A 1293-nucleotide genomic window follows, 5' to 3' on the forward strand; every position below is an offset into this window, starting at 1 on the left:
ATTTTCAGGGGCAGTACGGCGATTGATAGGGGCACCGACGGCAATCGCCGTCGGTGCCGTCGGTTCATTCGAGCCCTGTCCCTGACACACAGGGGGGCTCCCTCACACACGGGGGGAGGGGGGCGTCGCGCGCTACCTTTGCGTTGGCATATCCGAGCTTGATAGTGATGTTTCTCTCTAGCTCCTGCTTGTGTCGAACCGTCTGCACTCCCGATATCGCCTTGACAACCGTCGACTTGCCATGCGCCACGTGTCCGATCGTACCTGCGCGCCGAAACAAGCGGATGTTAACGAGACAGGGGGCGCCGCGACGAGCGACCGTTAACGAGACAGGGATCGCCGCGACGATCAGCCGACATGCCGCATCACATTAACGTCCAGGATTTATTCGCAGTAACCTAATCCCGGTTTCCGAGAGGCCTGGTTAATGTCTGGGACTCATATCGTGATACGGGAGCGCGTTGTCGAAAACAAAATTAGTCTTAACTTTAGTCTTAACATTGGTTTCAACGTAAATCTTTCTCGTAGAATGCTGAAAATGTTTCTTCAACCTACCGATATTAATTGTTGCTTGCCTGCTAATGACCTCTGGTGTCAGCGGTGTTAATTCTTTTATATCCTGAAATCGTAAGAAACCGAAGTGAATCATAGCGCCGCATTACAGAGATTACCGATATCGCCTTATTTTTTATTAATTACCGAGGCAGTATATCCCTGCGTAAAGCAATGAAAAAAATACACGGGGGCTCGGGGCGATTTAGCACCCGAATGCCAAAAAGAGCTCCGGAAATGCCAAAAAGAGCACCCGTAAATTTGCATAGAGTTCAATGCAAACCAAATTTTAGAGTGCTATTTTCATCCACGCGAGCTTGAAAAGTAGCCCCCGAAAAATAAATTTTATTTTTTCCCCTGGCGTAAAGCAATGGGTGAGTCTCTATTCCTATTGTGTAACCATTAACAGAAAAGAATCTGCCATTATCGCATAATTAAGCACTGAGAAGGTGGTAGTTCTAAGTAGAAGTATCAGTAGTGACACTGTCACTAGAACCAACTGGACAGCACTGTGTAAATTGCGGTAGGACAATTTGGCAAGTTATCATGATAAATAAACATTATTAAAGGAATAATAGGTACATAGGACGAATGCTAGAGTAACTGGCACCTTGTGTAATTAATAAGTACATTACCTTATAGCCAAACGCGTATTAGTTTGTCCAATATCACTGCTGGTAGCCTGGTTACTAAGAAATTTCTAATTGAAATCCGCAGTCCAAAAATCAGTTGTTTACAGTT

At 45.6% G+C, this 1293-nt stretch overlaps 1 protein-coding gene across 1 annotated transcript in view; it reads right to left on the bottom strand.

Annotated features, from left to right (window-relative positions):
- Positions 1-136: 136 nt before the first annotated feature.
- Positions 137-1293, bottom strand: part of LOC106818706 (eukaryotic translation initiation factor 2 subunit 3-like) — a gene marked incomplete at its 3' end in the record, with an annotated part of 9159 nt that continues 8002 nt past the window's right edge. Inside the window, exons 2-3 of the mRNA XM_014823383.1 lie at positions 556-619; positions 137-264 (exon numbers count right to left, since the gene is read on the bottom strand). Of these exons, the coding sequence (XP_014678869.1) occupies positions 137-264; positions 556-619 (192 nt within the window). The remainder of the gene's footprint in view (positions 265-555; positions 620-1293) is intronic.

The sequence above is a fragment of the Priapulus caudatus genome, unplaced genomic scaffold (genome assembly GCF_000485595.1).
Source record: "Priapulus caudatus unplaced genomic scaffold, Priapulus_caudatus-5.0.1 Scaffold2444, whole genome shotgun sequence".
Classification (NCBI taxonomy): domain Eukaryota; kingdom Metazoa; phylum Priapulida; class Priapulimorpha; order Priapulimorphida; family Priapulidae; genus Priapulus; species Priapulus caudatus.